General features: G+C 38.4%; 1 protein-coding gene and 2 long non-coding RNA genes across 3 annotated transcripts; 1 reads left to right on the top strand and 2 right to left on the bottom strand.

Moving 5' to 3' along the window:
- Positions 1-361: 361 nt before the first annotated feature.
- LOC143451652 (uncharacterized) lies at positions 362-4,519 on the top strand. Its single transcript, XM_076952352.1, has 13 exons — positions 362-452; positions 549-589; positions 854-991; positions 1,076-1,246; positions 1,429-1,565; positions 1,687-1,789; positions 2,084-2,167; positions 2,377-2,557; positions 2,711-2,803; positions 2,921-3,047; positions 3,254-3,325; positions 3,628-3,816; positions 3,906-4,519. The coding sequence occupies exons 1-11, from the start codon at positions 362-364 to the stop codon at positions 3,303-3,305; spliced, it is 1,218 nt and encodes a 405-aa protein (XP_076808467.1). The 3' UTR covers positions 3,306-3,325; positions 3,628-3,816; positions 3,906-4,519.
- A 5,703-nt stretch (positions 4,520-10,222) lies between these two features.
- On the bottom strand, positions 10,223-11,579 carry LOC143453428 (uncharacterized). The gene is made up of 3 exons (XR_013115179.1): positions 11,508-11,579; positions 11,150-11,315; positions 10,223-11,052 (listed from the first exon to the last, which is right to left on the bottom strand). It is a non-coding gene; the product is annotated as an uncharacterized LOC143453428 (long non-coding RNA).
- Positions 11,580-11,804: 225 nt separating this feature from the next.
- LOC143453414 (uncharacterized) lies at positions 11,805-18,300 on the bottom strand. The gene is made up of 4 exons (XR_013115169.1): positions 13,915-18,300; positions 13,501-13,630; positions 12,050-12,219; positions 11,805-11,974 (listed from the first exon to the last, which is right to left on the bottom strand). It is a non-coding gene; the product is annotated as an uncharacterized LOC143453414 (long non-coding RNA).
- Between the last annotated feature and the right edge of the window lie 5,280 nt (positions 18,301-23,580).

The raw sequence follows: 23,580 nt of genomic DNA, 5'->3' as shown, positions 1-23,580 counted from the left end.
CTTCTGCTCACAATGTATCACAGAAGACAGTTGGAGTAAGATAAGGTTGTAAATGATTGCTTTTTGAGACAGCCTAAATATTTCAGTGTAGAAGCTATGTTACACGAAACAAAAAATGTTTTGTTGTGGTATTTGACCACATAGGAAAACAAAATTAAGCGGTAAGCTTCTACCCATGTTAAAATTGTTGATTAAAACAGACTTAGTTTTTTTACAGAACTATTCCTGTATTTCTTGTGTATGTACCAATATCACTTAGTTAAAATATCCAAACATCCTCTTGCAATTTTAGTCAACATATTACTTGTAACACATTGTTAATGGTATTATTTACACTTTACAGGGTAACATGTTTTGCAAAATGGTCACTCCGGTGCGACTTTTGAAGAGATTTGATGGTCATGAATGTCAGTCAGGTTACACTCGACAACTTACAGTGGTTGATTACAAAGGTATAATTTTTTTTATTCCTTTGCATTTATTATAAATCATCTCTGCCATTCTTTCATCCTTTGTTTTCTTGTTCATTGGCAAAGTTTGCATTTTAGGTTTTGAAAATGTGGTTTCTGTACAATTTGCTATTGTGAGAGTGAGCCTGAAACTCTGTTAAGATTAAATCTGTGGACCTGTTCGCCCAAAAAGCCTAAACTAGCAGTATCCATTGACCTATTGGAATACTTTCGAGCCTTGTGTCTCGAAAAACATCTTTCCACTGAAGGATTTTGCCATGCTCTTGAAAATAGATTTTTGCGAGTACCTGGATATACAGCAGGGGTTAGCACTTTTTAGTGTTTTGTATTTCTAAGAAAATCTGAAACAACCTGTGGATGTTTCTTGTTTTTTTTTGTTTAAGGTAAAGTCTTTGTCAAGAGTTTTTCTACAAGAAGTGGTTGAGGCATATAGACACCATGTCTATAAGCTGCAACATCTGCATGGTTTGGTCTCTTCTGATGATATAGATACGGGTACCCTGCGTCCAGCATGTGAAGGGGTAAAGCTAAGAAGTGTGATTGAAAGTTCCCAGGCCTCTTTGATCGAGTGTAAATGCTTGGCTTTAACTGCGTTTTGTTGGTAGAATCCTGAAGGTATGCGGACATATTGCTTAGATGCAAATTTTGGTTTGGTGAGAAGAATTTTGTCTGGGAGTAAAATCTGTGATCCTCACCACAAACAGTCTTTTTTTTTAAACCAAAATGAAGTCGACAGCTTTGTAGACACCTATGATGAAAACAAATATGGCTCGGCTGTAAGTTATTTCTTAACAGTATGTACCAAAATGCATTAAAAATATTAAATCAAGTACATAACTTCAACAATTGATTTCCAATCATATTGTTATGGTCCTATTATACATTTCAAGGAATTTCATGCATATTTATAAGAATAAATGCTGCATACTTATGCATTAATTAGAATCATTATTTTTAGTCCAAAAATTGCAATGACTTTCAAGCAGGCAGCATCATTAGATCGAAATCTAAAAGCAGTAAACTGGCTATCAAAGGTGTATTTGGTGTTTGTTGTAAACATGAGTTTCCGACAATGTTTTTTGACTTAAAAACATGGTGAAAGGTAAAGTGTACATTCTTGCTTTAGTTGTTTTGTGGAAGGTGTATTACTACGGTATATGTAGAATTTGTGTATTAGTAATTGTAAACAATGTTTTTAAAACTGATTCTGTTGCAGGCGAGCATATGCAGTTTTAGCTATTGAAAAACGTCTGGAAAGAAACGAAAATAAAATAAGAGTTTTCTATGACATAGCTTGCAAACTGAAAGGTCATCTTCAGGTATACCTTTAGGAATTTACACATGATATTGTGTTAGTATGGCAACATTGATATACGTTTAAATTATAGGTATACAACCCATTTTTCGAAACATATTTTATTTGTAAGCAATCTACTCCTGGGTCATTGATTGCATGTCATTAGTGTTCTTAATGTTAGTGCATACTGCAGACGATGCTGTATGTGCAAGTTAGTTAATCATTTTTGCTTACATAAAATACTGCATTTATGTTTAAATAATAATTAAGATTTTGTGATTTTCTTTCTGGATTCCAATATGATTTTATTATTTAGGTCCGAAAAAACTTTGCAATTCTTAATAAAATAACATTTGCAGTACCTGTTTTTCATTCATATGGCCATATTTTCTCTTGTCAGGTAAACATGATATTTTATACCTATATATTGTACAACTGTTAGGTCAAAGTCTTTTAGTTTTATTACACTGAGCACAAGAAATTCACCGAAAATATCAAGGTCTAATTTTGAAAAACTTGTTGTCTGTATGACAAAATCTTTATATAATGATGTATTCAAGTGTAATGAGATAGTTATCTCTCAGTTTTTTTGTTCTGTTTAAAATTTAGAAACAATTCAACCCGAAGTTCCGGGACGGGTTTGGACTTACGGATGGTGAAACTGTGGAGCGATTATGGGCATACCTTCGTGGATTTAACAAAATCTCAAAAGAGATGAAACCGGAACATCGTACCGGTTTGCTTACCGATGGCTTGATTCATTATGGGCGCAAGATCAAAAAAAATGTGGGTAAGCCTTGTTTGTGATTTGGTCCAGATTGACTTAAGATATCTTCACGCAATTAAGTAAACTTGCATGATTTAGGTTTTCTTTTTCTTCAGCTTTCAAACATGCACTAAATAACTAAAAGAAATATGACAAGCTTTAAGCTCTGTTTCAAAGGTTGTGCATTGATGAACAAGCTGAAGAGAGCTAGCTGCAAAATGGAATTGGCCAAGAGTGAATTAGAAGCTATGGCAGCTTCTTACCCTGGTGGTATGTATGATTATGTGTCTTTGTATATTTGTATTTGTATCATATATTTGAATTATTATATTCCATGTTATTTATTTTCAGAAATGAGAGTGTAACATTATACAATAAACCTTACAGGAACATTAACACAACATCAATTAAAAGCAATAGCTCTGCAACCAGAGCCTTATTCTTCTGCAGAAATGGCATCTTTTTCTTGGGTAGAAGAATACTCACTTAAACTTCAAGAATACTATTGGTTGAAGTGAGTTGACTAAATGTTTTCTGAATGATACATTTTTCAATACAATTTTGTGGTGTAGAAAATTCACGCTAGTTACTGTTTGTGGGTTGTATTTGCAAAAGTGAAAATTGCGAAACTGTTGAAGATACGAATTTAAGTACGGAATCCTTTAGGAATAGAATTTTGTATAATTGTATAGGAAACTATATAATTTTGTTAATTTGTAGAGAAGAAGTTGAAGATTTGACCAAGGAAATAACGTCTGAAATACTTTCTTGAAAAGTTGACCAAATTGCTAAGTAAGCTGAAGGACATATCAATGTTAAATTGAGTTACTACAATAATTCCCCAGACATAAACGAATATTGTTACTTCCCACTGCTGCAACATCAGAAACCTTTAGAAAAGCTTATAAAACAGTAACAACAGTGTATCCACCAAATTTACTGTGATAAAGTTAAAACCCACACAATGATGGTGAAAATACAGTATATGGGAGTTCAATTGCCAAGAGTATTGTTTGCCAGGACATGATATATGCTTTCTTCATCGATCTATTGCATGTTCTTCTATTTTACATATTGTATGCATTGTTTTGTAGACTTGACAGTCCATCTTTCCAAAGTTGAAGTAGAAAACGGTATATTGATTCGTTGGGATGTAAAAGATGATATGATGCTTAAATATTTGTCAAGCGCTGTGAAGAAAAAAAGAGCAGAAATTTTGGAGAACATTTATAAATTAAATATCGAAAGAAAATTTTTATCTACTTTGATTCAAAAATACCCAGGTAATTTGTGCATGCACTATGTATGGGGTTACATTATCGATAAAGCTACTGTTCTGTTATTTTCAAGTTTGTACATGATGATTTTTCAGCTGGTCAAACAATTGTTCAACGACTAGTGCGAAGCATCAGGAAGGTTAACAACAACATTCGTCATCAGATTACTATGTATAATAAATACCAGAATGTTCCACAAAATGAAATGAAAAGCATAACTTTTGAAATGGTTGTCGGGTCTGGGCCAGTTAAAAACGTACCTGGTTTTATTGAAAAAAAAATCAAGGAACAACATTGCATTCGGGAAAGGTGCAAAGAAGAAATGTGTCATTTAAAAGAAGATATGACAAGTGTGATGAACTTCTATCAAAAGCAAATAAACATACTGTCTAATCTTGTAGAAGGCTGTGAGGTTGTGGAACCATATGTAGTTACCCATCAGTTGCAAGCAGAGATCGAACTTCTTTCTCTCATAAATGACATTAAGGGCACAGTACCTTTTCAAGCGAATACACCTCTGCTCAATGAGAAGCTAGGCACTTCCAATATGGCAAAATTGGACCCAATGGAGAAAGAAGTGGATGAAAGTGAATCACCAATAAATTTATCTGAGCTTCAACACATTTTAACTGAATTTGGCTCGGAAAGCGAAGGTTCAGACAACGAAGATGAAGCTTAAACTAATTAGTTTTAACCCGTGTCCTTGAGTCAGTTATGCCACAAAATTACGTTCAACTGCATTTGTTTCCATTTTTTGTACACATTTCAGTTATTAAACGTTACATATATACTTGCCATATGTTTGTTTTGCCTCAGACACGTTTCCTAGGCAGTAGGCAGTCTATCAAATATTTCGCCTTTAATTGTCGGAAAGAAGAGTAAGATGATTGCAAAAAGGAGCAATGCACGTCGACCTAAAACGTGGAAAGACCTCGACGAAATCCTCAAAGAATTCGAAATCCAAGCCCCAGCCCGACTGGGTGTCGACAAATATGGCATCAAAGACCGAAGAAGGATATACAAAGTCAACAAGAAGACGATGGAGCGGCACCAACACCCATCGTACCTATACCTGGGAAAACTGAGATGTGCGGTAAGTTACAACGGGCAAATCTCAACATGTTCTTACTGCACTGAACAGGGCCACAAATTCAAAGAATGCCCCAACAGGATACAACCAAGTACCGACAACACGACTAAACAGGAACTTCCGAAAACACCTACGCGGGCTATAGATCCAGACGATGAAAGACCAGCAACACCCCCCAACGAAAGTAGCACAGTGGACCATGCTGCTTCCGAAACAAAAGAACTGCGACGAGGAACAGAACGAGAGAGTGCCAAGGATGCAAAAAAGAGTCGACCCACAACAGAGAATCCACAAGAAAATAGCCGGGAGCCCGACTCCTATGAGGGATCCTCGGAGCGAGAACACAGCGAGAGCCGAGGAAACAAGAGAAAAAACATAAGCGGAGAATCGGATGAACAACAAGAAGAACCAGGATTTATGGACGAACAAATTCCGCACGATGCTTCCTCGATACCACCTAACCTATCACGCTTGATCCCTTGCTCATGCGGACAGCTTATTAGAATCCGAAGAAACAAGAGCTCACGGAAAACAACTCCGAATTTCCATCAACCGATCTACTGTGAACGTTGTACAACAGCCTTTATTAGATGTACTTGTACAAACTTCTCGATAATACGTATCAATAACAGATTTAAATCATTCCAATGCGAAAAATGTGAACACACCTACGAACCCAATCCAGCAGACCTTAGTGCAACTGTAAATTAAAGATTGTAGATGTGTTTTGTGTGTGTTTTTTCTTCCGATAAAAACCCGTGTTTTTTTCTTTCCGACATTTACACGAGCAGATTTTTTTTAATTTTTATTATTAAGTGGGCCTTAATCGTTTAAGAGCGCTTAATAAACAAAAACGATAAAACCATAGCTTTTTTACGGAGAGTAGCAGCCTAGTGCCGGAGCAAAAGCTATCATTTGTCTTTTCAAGGCGATCCGGGATGTTCGTTTCTTGCGTAGTGACTCAAGTTGTCGACAAAACGTGAGCCAACTGTTCGAGTTCAACAAAACGTGAGCGAACTGTTATTCTGACTTATTTGGGGACTGGACAGAAGAGCGCGTAGATGTTTAAGAAGGAGTGCCATCGATCCTTGTGGGATCCCGTCTTTAAGGCGTCATAGCTTGTTTCGTTTATTGTGACCTGGGGTGAAGGTAAAGCTCCGTTTGTAAACTAGCTCCATGGTTATACGGATTATGTACCTGTTTCGTCTGGGAGTAAACGCAGCGGCTTGCAGGCAAAGCTTCGGTGCCATACTGTATCATAGGCAGCTGTAAGTTTATGAAGTGCAGCACCAGCCTTTTTGTTAATCCCGAAGCTTTTCGCGATCGTCTGGGTCATACGGGTGACCTGGAATTCAACCAGGGGAGAAGTTGTAGATTATGGGTTCGACGCAGGGGTAGACCAAGCGTTTGCGGACTTTCAAGAGGACACACAAAAGAGACAGGGGCAACAAATCTTCGGGCCCTAAATCACGATGATAAAAGCTCTTGAAATTTTGTGACCCAGAACCTTGCTTGACTTTGTTTGATAGAGCACAGCAGCGAAGTCATTTGGAGAGAAATGGCCAGAGATGTTTTCGCCTTCAGGGGTTTCTAACCTCTAAAGGTCAGACACTTCTTTTCCAACAAGTTTGGTCCCTCTTTTCGTGTATTCCGCATTCAGTCAGTTGCGTGGCGAATGTGTTGGATGAGAAAAAGCGCGGGCGTATTGAGTAAGCTGACCGGCCAGCGAAATTGTTCAAGACACTGTGAGCAGTATTGGTAGTATTGAGCTTATAGATCTGTCCACAGCGCCAGCTTCTTGGGATTGGGTCTCTGCAAGACCGAAGGGGCTGCTTTACTAGAAGCGGTATCTACAGCGTCAAGAGAAAAGAACGGTGGTAAAGGACGTTATGTGGTGTGTCACTAAGCTTTAAAGTTATAATTGCTGAAGCGATGCAATAAATAATAACAGTAGGTTGTAAGTCTTGCCAAGGTTTCTCTTTTGATATTTTTTTAAAATACAGATTTAATAAAAAAAAACTAACCATTTGAGAAAATTTTCTTTTCGTTAAACTTATTCATAATTTTAATAGTTGGCAAAACCGGCAAAAAGATCTAAAAATGCGTTTTATTGATCTTGTTTTACCATGTGAACCCGAAAGTGGATCAAAATGTCATACAACAAAAGGGTTATAGGCTACTTTTATAAACGCATGTTGAGTGTTAATAAGCATTTCAAATTCCGACATGATATTGTTGGAGATATTTATGACAAACTTGAATTTTATAGCCTTGCAGCGATTGAGCTCGCCTACCTCTTCAATAATATCAGGTCATAATATCATATCATACGACAGAAGAGATTATTACGATGAAATGTGTTCGACCCACACGCCAATAAGAGATAAGAGCTTTCAACTTATATTGCATAGAATTTTCATTGTTAGGTTGCGTCCTTTTTAAAGTGGTTAATTTAACCTTCCTAAAAAGGTGTGAGTAACATTTTGAAGTTAACATCACGATCTTCTGTTTTTAATGTGGCCACATCAAAATTAGCATGCGACCAACTTATCAAAGAAACCTCTTATCATGTTACGTCCATTTGTATTCGTCACTTCATTGACTTTTAACGTAATCGTTTACAAGTTTGACTCGTTTAGGCTACATATCAAAGTTTTGCACATATTGCAGCTACTTTTTAGTGAAAGTGTCACGAAAAGTGATATTGAACCCCCATATTACTAAGGAATTTTGTTAAATTAAGTTAAACGTTAATGTTAAATTAAGCCTCAATAGAAAATTGTATGGGTTCCGATTGCCGACACCCGCACAGACGTGTGCTAGAGAAGTTCCCAAGGTCCCAACATCGACCCTCGCTTGTCACGGCCCCCAAACTCGCACTGCCTGTTCCGAGCAAGCGGGTTAAGCGTTGGAACTTCAGAAAGGCCGACTGGAAACGCTACGGCTTTCACACAAAAAAAGCCGCGAAGCGTCTACCTCCGCCACACACCATCCACGTGGACGAAGCTTACCAGGACCTCTGCGACGCAATAACATCTGCGGCAAAAAAATCCATCCCCCGCGGCCGTCGGAAAATCTACATACCGTGCTGGGATGAGGAGTGCCAAAGCCTCTACTGCGACTTCCTTGATGCCCCTCAGGGCGACGACACCAACACATCAGCCACAGACCTACTAGAAAGGCTTGATCAAAAGAGGAAGCTCCGCTGGACGGAGGCTGTCGAGTCAATCGACTTCACACACTCTAGTCGCACAGCATGGAGCACATTGAACAATCTCACTGGCAGGTCACGAGGATCTCGTCAACAATGTCCTGTCTCGCCTAATGCCATCGCGACACAACTTGTGAAGAACGGGGCGTTTAAAACGAGAGACCGTGAATCAGACAGGTCCGTCCTTCAGGAAATGACGGACCTCTGGAAGGTGCCAACATCCCACGCAGACAACATCTCCGGCGACTTCACTACGGAAGAATTCGTCGCCGCCCTCCAGCACATAAAGCCAGGTAAAGCTCCGGGCCTTGACCATCTATGCCCAGAACTAATACTCCATGCTGCTCCCGCCCTGAAGTCCTGGTTAAAAGACTTCCTTTCCTGCTGCATGCGCCACCTGCGTATTCCTAAAATCTGGAGAAGAGCCCTCGTGGTTGCAGTCCCTAAGCCGAAGAAGCCCCCAGGGGATCCAAAGAGCTACCGTCCCATCTCCTTGCTCTGCATCCCCTTCAAGATCCTCGAAAGACTCATCTACGCCCGTGTCGAACCGATAATAGACCCACAGCTCCCTCGTGAACAAGCTGGCTTCCGACACGGAAGATCAACCGTAGACCAGGTCACACTTATGACCCAAGACATCGAGGACAGCTTCTCAGCTAAGAAGAAGGCCGGCGCCGTGTTTGTTGATCTCACGGCTGCCTATGACACCGTGTGGCACACCGGTCTCACCTGCAAACTACTCCGTCTACTTCCTGACAGGCACATGGTCCGCATGATCATGGAACTTGTACAAAACCGTAGTTTCACCCTCACCACCGGCAGCGGCCCACGAAGTAGACTACGCCGACTCAGAAACGGCGTCCCACAGGGCTCCGTCTTGGCTCCCCTCCTGTTCAACACATACACCTACGATCTGCCCAGCACCACCTCCAGGAAGTATGCCTATGCAGACGACCTGGCACTCCTGCATTCTGCCGGAGACTGGCAGTCGATGGAGAGGCACCTTAGCCAAGACATGCAAACACTAACAGCATATCTCCAGAAATGGAAGCTGCAGCTCAGCAAGGCAAAGACAGTGTCGGCGGTCTTCCACCTCAACAACAAAGAAGCACAGCGTGAGATAAACATCACTATTGATGGGGAAACCCTGCCCTACAGAGCCGAGCCCACTTATCTCGGCGTGACCTTGGACAGGGCACTCACGTATCGTCGACACTTGGAGTTACTGCGCAATAAAGTATCTGCGCGCGTCGCACTCCTAAGGCGGCTGGCGGGCTCAGGTTGGGGGGCCGGCGCAAAAACCCTCCGCACAGCCACCCTGGCACTTGTCCACTCCACCGCCGAGTACTGCGCACCAGTGTGGTGTCGTAGCCCCCATACCCGCCATGTCAACACCGCCATCAACGACGCGCTGCGTATTGTGACTGGTTGCCTGCGTCCCACTCCAACGGACTACCTACCAATCCTTGCAGGCATCCAACCTGCTGAGCTACGCCGCAAAGGAGCCATGATTTCTCTCGCCCGCCGCGCTTTGGACCCTAAACACCGTCTCCATACCCCACTCCGGCGACCACCACCTGGAAAGCAGCGACTGAAATCAAGACACCCCTTTGTGCCGGCCGCACAACAGCTATTCAGTAGCGCAGAAGACCTTAGACTAAGTGCGGCGCACTGGACGAACCACATGTGGAGCACAGAGTGGCAAAACAACTCCTCCAGACTCTGTGACTTCATAGCCGACGCCGACACAAACCCACCGGGAATGTCCCTCGCGAGAACTGCTTGGGTCAGGCTCAACCGCTTGCGCACCGGCGTCGGACGCTTTGGTTCATACATGCACAAATGGGGACTGGCTCCCTCACCAGGATGCGAGTGTGGTGCCACAGAGCAGACAGCAGACCATGTGATCAATGACTGCCCAATCCATCGGCCCCCACGTGGTGTGCTTGGTCTGAAAAGACTAGACGAGGATACAATCACATGGCTGATGACCTCATGCCCGGAGATCTAGTCTGGAAGAAAGAAACGCTCAAACGAAGAAGAATAGAAAATCAATGTACCAAAATACAGCAGTGAGTCATTATCACTAAAAATGCTTTGATTCAGCACAGTATATTTTCCGAAAGCGCAGTCAAAAAGTGAAAAGCAAAATTATGAAAATATTGAAGACGGTGAAATAGGTAAAAAAAACAACAAACAATTTTAACGAATGTTAACTTTATGCAATGACGAAAATGCGGACATAAATAAAGGATGAGGTGCTAAAATGGAATGAATGATCGCAGCTTACGTCAATAATAAAACACTATAAAAGAGGCACACTACAAATCTAACTGTACAAATAAGGAAAATTAGCGAAAAGTAACTATCCGCTCACCAATACGTGTGTGATATAATTATATACTGTACAGTATATTAGCACAATAGGTTGGTCAGAAGAAATCATTGCACCGCTGTACGGCAATGTAAAAATAACAAACTTTACCAAAACGAAACTGCCAAATGATGTACTGTATTTTACGGACCATAAGGCGCACCGGGCTATAAGGCGCATTGTCAATAAATTGCTTTGATTAGTTTTTTGTTCATACATAAGGCCTATCGGACTATAAGGGCATATGGCTATAAGGCACATGTGTTACCGTATAAAGCTCATTAAAATACGTTGTGAGCATGCGCATACGCATTATGATCCATACATTAGGCGCACCGGCTTATAAGGCGCACGATCAATCTATGAGGAGAAAAAAGGATTTAAAGTGCGCCTTATGTTCCGTAAATTACGGAAATTTTTACTCGTTATACATATAACACTGATACACGAACAAATTACCAATCTACTGTTCTATGTGTTGGTTCAGCAAAGTGCAAATGTTCCTCATTTTCACATTCTTCCGTTGTCACCAAAAGAACTAAATTGTTTTCTGCCAGCTCCAAATTGCTATAAAGAGCAACAAGTATAACAGAAAGCGCACAGCGTAAAATTTGCAATGTAATCCCTTTATGCATGCAAAGATTACAGAAATCCCACCACTTACCACCTTTTCATAATTATAATATTTTCTTGCTCATCTATAATTTTCTGGCAATTTCCTGGCTAACTGCCAGGATTTCGAAAGGGGATTCCACAAAGCATTCCAGTGATGCTGAACTCGTTAATTTTAGCATACGGCATACGTCCATTGGATTTGTGCATTGTCTCACCTGTAAAGCACCAGAGCAAAGATACCAAGGCATGCACAAACACAACTTAATATAATTAAGATAAAACAATTAGCATCAATTCTATTGTATTACATTCTATTGCTTGTAAAAATACGCAACACTAATAATAAAATTTTTTATTTCACACCGTTAGGCTAAAGAAAGACAATTTGTTGTCATAAAAAGACTTACAATATTTCTTATTAAAAATTTTTCGAACTTTCATTTGCAATTCGGTGTTTTTTTGTCTTGAAGTACTGCAAGTTGTATACAAATATATAGCATACGTTACTTGTAATGAAAATTTTTTCATACTTTATGATTAACGTGATTAATAATGACACTAATATCATTCAGGTTCATATGCAAATAAAATCTTCAATGAGTTAAAGTTAAAAAATAAGTGCTATAAAAGTTCCTTTTAATATATGCTTGCAGTAAATGTAACTGTAGGTAATCATGTTCTTACAAATGTTTAGAAATATCACAGTAAATTACATAAAATTACCTTTTCCGCCATGTAAAATCTCAATAAAGCCACTTTGAACACTTGGCTCCAAGAAATATGGCCTTACATCCCTGCTTCCAAATGCATTGAATGTATCGTTAACAAATGCCATTCCACCAACCGCCACACCAATTTCTTCAAGTTCACCACACTAAAACAGGAACAAGTTACCTTTGTTTCGTGTACAGCACGGTTACACCATAGTATAATATGAACAGCAACACACAGCTTGAATTATTCAAGCAATTGCATTTTGTCTAAGTTTTTTTTTCATATTTCCATCCATTTCAGTTGGTGGTATGGAACTTTCAGAATTGAAGGTCTTTGCTTTCTCTTTCCAAACTTGTTTCGTTTGCTTCGGAAGTTCCCTCCACCTGCTACCTCAGAGTTTGAAATCTTGAAAAACAGCAATTAAAAATTATTACAGAACATTTGGAAGCTTTATAAAAAAATGAACATAAATTGAAAGTAAGGAACACTGAAAACAGGCAAGACCTTACTTCATGCAAAACACTTTGATAACTTGTCTAAACTAGTACTTTCATTGTTCAGCTGTTAACATAGTGAAACCTTCATTTATGTAAATTTTGAAGTTGAGTAGAAGCTTACACCTCTTAAGATTTAACAGCGTCAATCAATGTTAACATTATCGATATCTAAGGCTTTCTAATAACCAACATAACAGTAAACACATTTTTGGAAATTCATTACACAAAAATCATGTGAGGTCACAAATAGCATGCACTTCAAGTCATGCATCTTTCATTATGTATCATCCTCTTCACTAATCGAACTAACACTGTGACACAAGTTTCACAATCAAACCGAGAAAAAAAAATTACGACATGCAAATTTAGTAACGAACACAGTAAGCATGAAATCAATGAATGCAATTTATCAGGTGAAAAACAATGAAAATTATTTTCAGTGAGAACTACATTTGTGCATTTAACGACATAATGCTAATGACTCAATGAAGCAACCGATCAATTAAGCAAACCAGCCAGAATATCAGACCTTGTACATATCTTAAATGAAACACATGTGATGCTGTCTAGAAGCTTCTCCCTTGAAAATTTGGGAAGAAATCATACAACTGTATTAAAAATACCAATATTCTGTTTCTTAATGGAACAAAATAGATTGTAGCCTGTGATTCTTCGTTTTCGAAAAGGTTTAACTTTTTGAACCCTTGGCCTTATTGATGCATTGTAATTGTAAATCCAGCGCTAAAACACAGCAGTTGTCAAAATGCTAGTAAACAAGCGGCAAAAGTATTTAGTAGTGGCAGTTTAACATACCATCATACAAGAGATCTGAGAAAGGGACAAACTTTAATCATTTTGTAAGATCATGCAATAAACATGCAATAACTACTTTAAGTTGGAGAGTTGTCCCGGGCAAGGAACGGAGCTTTTTGTCAGCCAATAAGATTATTTTGGCGAAGACAACTGTTGCAATCTTTGAACTTAAAGTACGTAATGGCATCTTTCAACCAGAGTTCTATCATAATAGCCTACTTCATGCGGAAATTACAGCATAGAGTTACAGTAATGAACTGTAACTTGTTTGTAAAGCAGGGAGTGCAGTTCTACAGCTTGCGGTAATACTGAAAGAGCTGATAACTACAGCAAGTATGAATTATGGCAAATAAAACTTTAATCTACGATGAATCACCTTGATTTGGTTTTTACTTAATCCAGTATTAATGGTTGCTTCATTGAGGTGCTCTGACTTTGCAGTTCTCATACCTTTTGTTTCCCACAAAGATATAAGCATATCCCGCTGGCTTTGTGAAATGTCCTTACTGAACAATGCAAATCAAATCATTAATAAGTGAGACACAAAAATTTTTTTTTTAAATTGAAAACACAGCTTGTCTGTATCTACACGAAATATCTTACGTCCATCTGGACGGCAATTCAGAATAGCGTTTTATTAACACTTTTAGTGACTTGCATGCAAATAAACAGAGTGAAATGAAAAAAATGCCATACTATTACTAACATTTACTTATTTATGACCAAAGATCGAATTAAATATACAACAGATATATACATATAAGTTAGCTATTATACATGAAGAACTAACCGAGATCTTCTAGTGCTTGCCATGTTACTCAGAAAAGAGCAAATAGTACGACAAAATTTTAACAATTTTACAAAAATTAAAACATGCAATAAACTAAACTGTTTGGATAAAAATTAGTTTTGTAATAAGTAATAACCACTCAATATGAATTAAGAATAGAACATACACACATAAAGATAGTCGTCCTAATAAATAATATAACTTAGGGCACATGTTGCATTAAAAGCAAACGCTCAACACTGAAGTCTTACAGATGTCAAAAATTTACTGTGCGCAGATATGATTTTCTTGGTGCTTGGTAATCAACAGTAAGCGCCATGTTCCAACTGCAACTCCTTTTCAAATCATAAAGGCTTCAAAGATTATCAAGAAGTTTGGCCAACCCTTTTATGTATATGGTACACGTAAGTCTTTTCCTACAGCACTATAGTATTACAATATCACAATGTTCTTTAGGCTAATAGCTTATATGCAAATACTTTGATGTGAATTAAACACTTAATCTGTGAGGTCATTGTCTGTCTCAGCAAAACCAAGTTATGGGCATTGATGCTATAAAAATGTAAAAATATAAGCGATAGTAGCTGTGAAATGAAATGACAAATGTTCCAAATCAATTTACTTGATATTTGTTTGTAATAAGCGATTGTTTTTCGGAGTAAATAGCCATTTATCTGCACAACTTCTTTGACCAGATTTTTGTTTAAATAGGCCATTCTTAAATGCAGTTGAGAATAAATTGCCAGCATTACTGTTCAAAGTGGATGGCTTTTAAGAGGTGGCAAGTTGTTTACAAGCACTTGTTGTTTACAAGCATTTTTAAGAGGATGTTTTAACTAAAATCCATTATATCATATATATTGTAGTAACCGGTGCCCTTCAAAAACTTTGCTAATCGTAACTTTCTTAATTGAAATGTTTGGTCTGAAAAGCATACAAAGTAGGTGGCTTCAGGAAGAAATTGAGTTTTATTTTAAAAACATTACACCAAAATGAAGTGCTGTTTTCAATCCTCGCAGAAAAGCAATCGTTTAGACAACAACAACCTTTTATTTGTCGTAATTTTGATGGCAGCCACTTGAGATGGTTGCTTTCGCATGGACTAAGATTCAAATCAAGAGCACTAGAGGCAAAGTACACATTTCAGTAATAACTCTAAACATTCTCTTGGAAAGGTAGAACAAATCTTACTGACACTTTTTAGTCAGAGGTAGTGGTATATTTTGAAATAATTTGAAGAATATGTAAAACAGATAATAAAAAAGTCAAGACAGGCTTCAGAATTTCATGGTCCCAAACTAGGGTAAAGTTGGTACAACAACAACAAAGGTCAGTAAAGGGGTACACATGAAAAAACGTTTCCAAATTAAACAACTTCATGCATTATGTATTTACTTCCAAGTGAAGTTTCTCCCAAAATAGCCAAGTTTCAGTCATTCACAATGTGCATCAAACAGAAGATTTCAGCCGGCAAACAATGTTTGGTGGTGGATAATGTTGCATTCCAAACAAATTAAAAAAATTAAATAGTTTTAATTTAAGAATTTAAAATATGAAATCAAATCAAAATATTTTACTGTTGACAATAATTATTACCATCAAAAAAACTCTGCATAATCTAGCAAAACCTTCTTTTGTCTTAAGTTAAAAAGCAATGAAGCACATTCAAAAGTAATCAATTTCGCTAAGCGCAGCATCTTACATCGATCAGCAGAAAAATTCTCGGACAGCAGTTTTTTCCACAGCGTGTGCTCTGACTTACTCTGACTGCTGGTTGGTCACTATGTTTTGTTGTCTCTCTTTAAATTATTTTCTCCTAATTTTACTTGATGCCACTACTAACAGCATGATCTGCATATCAACAAGCACTTCCCAGATGTCTGCGTTGATGCCTGTCCTTTTTGGGTACGTTTGAAAACATCCCTGATGTGTAGTGCGGTACGAAATACACAGTATCGCTTAGTGGCTTGTTTACCATAGAAGGTCTTGAAGTATATCAGCATTCTTGCTGTGACTCACATGACTGAGTAAGCGCAAACAATGTCAACAGAGCAAGTTATGTATGCTGAGCGAGTCCCCAGCAGATATGGACCTTGCCTCATGACACATGACTGTGATAATAACAGCATCTTTGCCAATAGACTAATTGTTCTTAATGCATTGAGATAAATAATTTATAATTAATTACCCATCACAGTTGAGCCAAGTGGTGAGTGAACTTAAATAACGACCCACCAAGAGATCGGGTACTCGGCCAAAAATTGTGAAACAGTGAGCTGACCCTTGGCCAATGCATATATCCAAAATTGGAGAATAAAGCTACCAATGAGTGTTAGCATCCATTTACCCTAACACCAAGGTAGCAAAACGTGAGCTTTAAGCTAACATCAACAGCTCACCTTGTGACACCTTGCAGAAAATTTAAATCTTTGGTCAAAAAATGACTAACGGGCATTGGGCACCAAATCTACACTGTTATAGTAAACAGCGTCCTGTGACTGGATGTAGACCTATAGAACCCCACAGCATGACAATTTTTCTGTTTTTGTGAGCATTGAACCTGCTGGGCTTCAGTGCGATAGAGTCACTCTTTACCTTGCACATTATGAAGCGGAGCCACTCTGATTGCTCCTCCCAAAACTATTTGCCTCAGCAAAAAAGCAAGCCGGATAAATAAAATCAAGATACCCATTGCTCACTGGCTCTACACTGCCTAGGATGGCGTGGGGGACTTAATTGCCTGCTATCTGGAGATGGTTGTTTCTGTTCAACCCTGTAAAAATAGGGAATGGCAAACATTGTAACTTGTGAACGTAGCACAAAGAAGATTGCAAAATAAAGATTACAACATATCCAGCTATTGTATCCCCATGTTCCCCATGGAATACATAGTCATCAATTTTTGGATGGCAGCATTAGCGAGTTGTTACTTGACTCAAGCTCAAACATCTAGTTTGTGTTGCCAAATAACATCTTGCTCAGGGGAAGCAGGCTGATGGTAAAACAGGGATATTTTTACACAAGACATTTATTTTCTAGAGGCCGTTTATTATCATTTTTAATTTGTAATAATCTGCAAACTCATGAATGCATAAAATCGACAAATAGCACTCTTTGAGAACGATTGAAACCTTCGTTTATCGAAAGTCAAGACAAATTAAATGATTGCCTTTTGCTTATGATCTGCATATCAGATGGATTTCCTTTTTGAAATACTACAATGTTAAGTTGTTCATTCACTCCACTCAGGATTTCGAAGTTCTCTGACAATCACACAAGATCACTGTACTCTGCAAGCTCGTTATGTAAGAAAGCAGCAATGTTGAGTAGTAGCCAGCTTTGTAGCCGAATGGTTAGAGCTGGCAATTAGGCAGTGTTCACTACCCAGTAGCACTACCATTGTTATGTCCTTGGGGTATTACCGATGCTTGCTCCAGTTCAGTGCTTCTGATAAACATACCTAAATTCGAGCAATAAAAAACATATGTGTATCCTTCCGAACTTGCTTAAGAGCTAGCCAGATAAGTGGTGTTGGAGCAATTAAAGATTACCACAAAGGTTAATGGAAGCGAACTAAATTGACATATGAAGTTATACTTCTATCCTAGCCGCCAAATAAAGAAAACCATGTTGATTGCTGTGAAACGCTTTGACCTTATGCCACAGCAGTGGTATGCCACCTGTATATAATTGATGCAATCACACCAGCTTGAAGGCAAAACTATTTCAACCTGATGCTGAATAAAAGCACCATGCAATTACCAAAATTCAATTTAATACATTGCATGAGCACTGCAAACCCGAAAAAGTGACTTTTGGCTACTAGAGTACCGGTCTATCGTTGGTTGGATTGCCAGTTCAAACACCATTGTGCATTGCACTGTGCAACAATTAAGCAGTCTTTGGAACTTGCTTAGATTCTACATTCAGTAAGTAGAAGCCCGAGGTACATAACCTATATCTTGTCTATGAAACAGGACCGATTAAGCAGCGTTAATGCCCAGACACACCAAACGCATGAAAGAACTAAAATCGAAAACTAGGCTATTTTGGTCATTTTAGCCTATTCAGATTTTTAGTGAGATCCCATTATAGTTTGTGCAAGGCATTCCAACGTGCATCAATCACTATACAAACCTTATCCATACATACCGGTATAGATCTCAGTAGTCTACAACAGTAGCCTAAGCCATCCAATCGTACCGTACGATGACCAGCCACAGCAGTTCGAGTGGATTACTTATTCGACCTATCGCTCTGTTGGATTACTCATTCCAACACGATTAGCCTTCGAACAATTATTTTAAGAGATGGAAATATTCTTTTTAGCCCATACGAATGGGTAATCCGTGCGTTCTTTTTTCCCTTTCCTATGAGCTAATCCTTGAGGAAGCGGGTGTTTTCGAGTAATTAACGATTGAAAATGTGTGTGCGGGGTCGGCCACACCTAGTTTTTTAGTAAACTCGCGAGCCTGGTTAGGATAGGGTTAACATCGAATGAGGTGATGGCCAAGTAATAATAAACGCTTTTTAATTGTTTATTAAAAGTATTTTTCGCTACTTGTTTGGTTATTGTGCCAGCTTTATAGTCGTGAGTACAGGTGGAGGAACAATAGAATACAAAGACTAGTCTTTATCCACTATAAATAACTCTAAACCAGGTTTGTTTGCTTTAAATGAGAACATCTTCGGTAAAACGGGAACCACGTTCACATTTTCCACCGGACAACTTGGAACAAATGAGACAATCATCACAAACTGGACATAAAGCTAAGAACGTCGATTTTGTTGAAGCAAGTTATTCAGCAGAAAGATTTTGCCAAGTGGACAGAAATTTTGAGCGACAAGTAGAATGCGAAGGAATTTTATATTTATTTGCTACATCCAGCAAGTATTATTGCTGCAAAGTGTGTCTCACGGTGACGCCCTGCAGCTATTAAACCAGATTTCCAACATCGTTTTCTTCAAAAGCAATAAAAACCTACAGCCCTCGTGTATAGGAGTCATACAAGAACCTCGACCGCTTGAAGGAATTTTTGCTGGAACGTTTTGTTCCTGGCAGTGAGTTTATCTTATCGACACCCGGTGGCGTTATAGCCCGCAGTTGGACCTGGTAGATAATCCGTAATTCAGGCGATAACTTATTATATAAAAGTCAAAGAGAAACTAATAAACAACATGTGAGAATCAAAATATGCACAAAGGCTACCTCGGTAACCGGGACTCGAGGGATAAGAAATCATCACCATGTTTAAGACTTGCAAATACTGTTCTCAGTCCGCGGACAACGATTAATTAATTATCATACCAAGCATTAAACAACCTTTCTTAATTTTATGATAATATTAATCTTTACTTCTCTGTGCAGTGTTTCGTGACATATAAGTTGAATAAATTTCTCCTTCGTAGTCAACAGCTTTATACCTGCTGCTCGGTCTCCTCTCACACAGACACAACTTCCGTGTGGCCGTGAAATTGGTGCTTTTCTCCTCGGAGTTGTCTTTGTTTTTGGCGGGAAATATGGAATTGTTAAAGCATGGAGTGAAATGAAAGATTTCATTTATGGAATGGAACGAATCTTCAATAATAAAGTTGAATGCACATTCACACGATTGAACTCAGTTCACGCATTCCCAGAACAGTACACGCGCACGCTCATTCACACAATCAAGTGCGTTCACCACAAACTTTTCAAATTATAACAATGTGGTTTCTTCCATTTTCGAAGGCGTTAATATCGTACAAAGTATGGAATATGAAATGAAAGATTTTGCTGGATATGGACCTTGGAAAATTTCAATTCCATTCCACAGCATGTCTTGGTCTTTGGAATTGTGGGAACGTCGCTCAAGCGTGACCAAGCGTTGAGACTGCGCATGACTCGTGTTTCATTCATTCTATCTGTGCTGTTGTGGAAAGCGGTCACTTCTTTCATCTGGTGCTTTTAACATGTTATTCATTTATTTTGTCCGGGTCGTTGATTGCTCGGAAACCTGCAGGTTTTAAAGAATTTAAGAAAATACAACACTACAACTGGTGCTTTACCGTCATCACCGGTAACACCAACACGAAACTTAATGCTAATCTGAAACTAACAAACCTAAATCCGTTCGTCGCTTCCTATCAGTGAACAGTAATTTGATTGGTTTAAATATTCCCACAACTTTATCGTAGCAATTAACGAGTTTTTCTCGGCATACTTTGTTCACTCTCTTCATCGCCCGCCACTTTGTTGCATTTAGTTGAAAGCATGTTGTATTGTTATATATTGTTATATCTATGAGGGTCATTATATCATCTGGAAAGTATCATATTTTCCTTCGAACATTTATACAATATTTATACAAGTGCTTTAAAGTCTGATTTTATGACAGCTCTGTTTATCAGTAAATCCATGTAGGCAACGTCACAAGGGTTATTGTTTCATCATTTGACAAATGAAACTTTCTGCGCAAGTGAATACACCAGTATCAAATTTTATGTGAGATCGTATCACATCTTGTAGGAAAGAGTTCTTCATTATAAAAGAAATAATATTTGGTCGCCATTATCTCTGTGTACTAACTTCAGCTTGAGGTAGTTCAAGCCGTCCCTGGAATTGATTTGTTTTATTAGGGACTTTATATTTTGATAATATTTTATTCTGCTGCAAATCCATCATTCATCGTTTTTAAATTTATCTGAAGATAAGCTCTCATAGTTTTAAGTTCATTTGTGAGTTACAACTTACGCACCCGGGGAAAAACCATGACGTCACAACCGGTGAGTCTATTAATGATCAAACAATGTAGTAATTTGTTGAATGTCTTGCTAGTCGTTGATGTTGTCTCGTACATTGACCGTTCAATTTACTTAATTTGTGTTTAAACATTCCAAAAAAATACAGTCACATGTTTCCTTGCTGGCTTATTCTGTGTATGCAATAAGATTCATCAATTCACGTGAATGTAACGAGTGGTAATTAGTAGCGGTAAAGTTTCAATTATTTGAGGCTTAATATGTGTTGGACTTAAGCTTATTTTCATCTCCATATTTTACAAAGGGTCACTGCGAATATGTTGTCAGTTGTGGGAAAGCTGAAATTATCTTGGCTTGTGTCGCAAATATTAAAACCGAGGTAACTTTGCAGCATTCTAACACATTGAGGATCCATTGTAGTGATGTATTGACTTAAACGTCCGGTCAATACAATGGTTTCATTCATTATTTTATGTTTCGATAACTCTACCAACTCTATAGCTTTGTTTGAGCTGAGACCTTTTGTCATTGCTTCAATGTGACGTTTGTTCGTAACAATCCCGGGTTTCAAGCGCGGCCTGCGAAGTATAGTGCAAAGTTCAATTCAAATTCAAATTTATCTGAAGGCAGTAAAGCTCTGGTAGTTTTTAGTTTATTTGTGAGTTACAACTTACGTAATCGGGGAAAAACCATGACGTCACAACCGGTGAGTCTATTAATGATCAAACAATGTAGTAATTTGTTGAATGTCTTTCTAGTTGTTGATTTTTTTTCGTACATTGACCGTTCAATTTGCTTAATTTGTGTTTAAACATTTAATAAGCAAGTTCTAAACAAATATAATCACATGTTTCCTTGCTGGCTTATTCTGTGTATGCAGTGAGATTCATCAATTCACGTGAATGTAACGCGTGGTATTTAGTAGCGGTAAAGTTTCAATTATTTGAGGCTTAATATGTGTTGGGCTTATGCTTATTTTCATCTACATATTTTGCAAAAGGTCACTGCGAATATGTTGTCAGTTGTGGGAAAGCTGAAATTACCTTGGGTTGTGTCGCAAATATTAGAACCGAGGTAACTTTGCAGCATTCTAATACATTGAGGATCCATTGTAGTGATGTGTTGACTTAAACGTCTGGTCAATACAATGGTTTCAATGATTATTGTATGTTATGATAACTCTACCAACTTTAAACTTTGTTTGCTCTGTTTGCACTGAGACCTTTTGTCATTGCTTCATTGTGACGTTTGTTCGTAACAATCCCAGTGCAAAGTGTGGGCTTGCGCTTGGTTACAAATGATTTAGCCGCTGAATTTTGACCAAACTTTGTTTGTTAGACAAGGAAAGTTGCCGGTCTGGTCATGGCCACGCACCAATGGCATCAATTGACTTTTTAAGTTAGCATCGGTTCAATCCGACATCTAACGACTTTCTTTTATTACTTGTTCATTGAACCGAAACCGGTTGGTAACTTTCATATCTGGAACAGTTTTACAAAATCCTTTAAAAAGTTCGATTAAATTTTAGTAAAATTTTATATGAAGCCTTCCACAATATAGAGCGAAGGAGATGCTTTGTACTTAATGAGTTTGTCGTGAAACCTGGTTCAGCTTAAATTACAATAGTTAAGATTCCAACCATTGTTTAATATTTTCCCGCTCTTTATTCTTTCAATTGAATTTTTATTTCATGCGGCCGCTTCATTGCGACCGTTGCTACGTCAAAGAACACGTTTCTTAGAAATTCTACGTCATTAATTTGGGCTTTCATCAAATTTTTAAATTCTAAATTTTTCCCGGAAAAGTTCTCAGAAACCAGTGATCCGAAACGAAAACATATGAAAAGGTTTCACGGACGATGTGTTTGTTTTTGGTGTGTCGTGTCCGATGACCATGGTAGGCCTATTTAAGGATAAATGGTACCAAACTATTTAGCCTACACAGAATTTTTTTTTCCAACCTTTACAATAAAACAAAATGTGCTTGAAATAAAACGACGCTTCGCTTGACTGCACTTGGCTTGAAGCAAACTGCGCAAATTGGTCACTCCGTCTTTGCACTCAATATTATGCGATGGTGCTTGGAACACGGGCTCATATGAAACGGGGTTTCGTGTTTATTAAGTGTGGTGTTTTACTACAGGAATGAACAGAGTGCGTCTGAACCACGCAACATCGGGTTTCATTAGCAGGTGGGCTTATTATACCGGAACGTATAAAGCGGCGACCAGTGTATTGAAACAAACGATATTCTTCTAAACATGTAGTAAAAATTATTTTATTAAACAGTTTATCAAGACCAACCAGATAAAACATGTTAAAATGTTCCGATTTTTAATGGGTCGAGTGGACTACGCTGTGATTCACTTATTTAAGAATTTGACCAGTAGTGTCGCATTAGGGTAATTACCGTCGAACGCAACGTAGGCTCTTCTTAAACTGTTACGTTGTTAATTAGGACCGGCAACATTGTTCGACGTCATAATATGTTTTGATTGAATGAAATCGTTGATTTTCTGAATGTCTGATACAACCCTCCACTATGGTGGACGTCTGGGCCTTTGTGTCTGTGCGTTGATTCATTGTGCGGAGATTGCTATCTCAATTGCGCTTTGTCAACATCAAGTGGCCAACTGTGTATATTGCTCAATGCGGTTCTGAAGCGTTTTATGGTTGGAGCCGCAGCGCAATGTGCTGTGTTGATGTAATGTGATTGTTAGCCGACCATCATCATTGAATAAATTTAGAGACAAAAGTAATAATTCTTCAGTTATAAATCAGTTGGTTTATTCGCTTTCTTTGCTTCTCTCTCCGGATGTTGCTTAATTTCTATTCTGTTGCACTAAATCGTTGTATTTCGATCAGTCAAGTTTAATTCTGGTTCTGTGTGTTTGCCAGTCTGACCAGCACGGTACACAGCAACGGTATT

Source organism: Clavelina lepadiformis, chromosome 4, assembly GCF_947623445.1.
Source record: "Clavelina lepadiformis chromosome 4, kaClaLepa1.1, whole genome shotgun sequence".
Taxonomy (NCBI): domain Eukaryota; kingdom Metazoa; phylum Chordata; class Ascidiacea; order Aplousobranchia; family Clavelinidae; genus Clavelina; species Clavelina lepadiformis.
This window is presented reverse-complemented; position numbering and strand designations above follow the sequence as displayed.